The 1,469-nt window shown below is 48.3% G+C and overlaps 1 protein-coding gene across 1 annotated transcript in view; it reads left to right on the top strand.

Annotated features, from left to right (window-relative positions):
• Positions 1-306: 306 nt before the first annotated feature.
• GTF2F2 (general transcription factor IIF subunit 2) overlaps positions 307-1,469 on the top strand; it is a 153,512-nt gene continuing 152,349 nt past the window's right edge. The window contains exon 1 of the mRNA XM_017536006.2: positions 307-564. Coding sequence (XP_017391495.1) covers positions 499-564 — 66 coding nt within the window. The 5' untranslated portion in view covers positions 307-498. The remainder of the gene's footprint in view (positions 565-1,469) is intronic.

Genomic DNA, 1,469 nt, shown 5'->3' with positions numbered 1-1,469 from the left:
TCATCCCAACCAACTTTTTTTTTTTTTTTAATTAAAAAAAAAATTTTTTTTTTTAATTAAAAAAAAAATTTTTTTTTTTTAAGACGGGGGTTTCACCATGTTGGTCAGGCTGGTCTTGAACTCCCGACCCCAGGTGATTCGCCCGCCTTGGCCTCCAAAGTGCTTGGATTACAGGCGTGAGCCACCACGCCCGGCCTCCAACCAAGTTTTAATCCCTCTGATACAGACATCGCTGACAGCCACGCCCACCCAAGAAATTGCCGAAACAGGAAGTTTGTCTGCAACAGGGCGCCGTACTGACGTAGTAATACGCAGGCGCAATCCCAGCTCCCGGGGGCGTGTTCCTTTTTCCGCGGGTTTCCGGTGTCCGGGCAGTTAAGAAACGCCGGCTCTTCACCTCTCAGCGCGGCTTGCGCTTTGCTCCGGACGTTCGCTCCGCAGTCCTCCGGCTCCTGGAGTCGCTGATACAGCCCGCACGCCTCCACCAGCGGCAGACCAATGGCCGAGCGCGGGGAACTCGATCTGACCGGCGCCAAACAGAACACAGGAGTGTGGCTTGTCAAGGTAATGTTCGCGAGTCTTCACTTGAGTTCCTCCTAACACAAGTATAGTTTAAGTGACTTGAACCCATCCCGCTGCATGCGCCTCTTAAAGTTCTTTTACGGCTGTCTCGTTAGAGCTTCACATATTTTGAGAGGCAGGAGTCATTGTTGTATGTTTGCAGATGAGGAAATCAGTTTGGGCACGCCAAGTGACTTTCTGCCAGTTACTAGTCTGAATTTGCCTGGACTAGTCTCTTTTTCTCACGGCTTTCCTGGAGCCTTGTCTTGATGTCCCCGATTTGGACGGTGCATTTTATCTCAGACCGAAGAATTCCTTGTGTCTTCTCTTGGTGAAACTGGTTTTAGCCATGAGCCTGTGTGAGGTAGTTGAATGTCTGTTTTCTGTACAGTTTTCTCGGCGAGAAAGTAGAACCGGTCCATGCGTACCCTTAAAGTGTTGTCTTTGGTTGACGTTCCTTAATGGAGCTCACAAAAGAGGCGAGAGAGCTCTCAACTCACAAGAGAAGTCGTTGGACTGGAATATTCTTTTAGAGCACATTTGGGTCTCGTGAAACTGACCATCAATAAATGTTTTATGTAAAGACAGCGATTTTGGTTAGCTCACAGTGGGCACTACTTGTGCTTTACTGTTTCATAAGGGGGAGTGTTGTCTTCTAGGGGAGTTTCATAATACTTAAGCATATTCAAGATGTGATCCTGAAAGTCGTTGAAACTTAAAATGTAGGGACTTTTGGTTTCTTTTTTTTTCTTTTTTTTGAGACGGAGTTTCACTCTTGTTACCCAGGCTGGAGTGCAATGGGGCGATCTCGGCTCACCGCAACCTCCGCCTCCTGGGTTCAGGCAATTCTCCTGCCTCACCCTCCTGAGTAGCTGGGATTACAGGCATGCGCCACCATGCCCAGCTGA

The sequence above is a fragment of the Cebus imitator genome, unplaced genomic scaffold (assembly GCF_001604975.1).
Source record: "Cebus imitator isolate Cc_AM_T3 unplaced genomic scaffold, Cebus_imitator-1.0 Scaffold94, whole genome shotgun sequence".
NCBI classification, from domain to species: domain Eukaryota; kingdom Metazoa; phylum Chordata; class Mammalia; order Primates; family Cebidae; genus Cebus; species Cebus imitator.
Note: the sequence above shows the minus strand (reverse complement) of the source record. Positions and strands in the feature narration are given on the sequence as shown.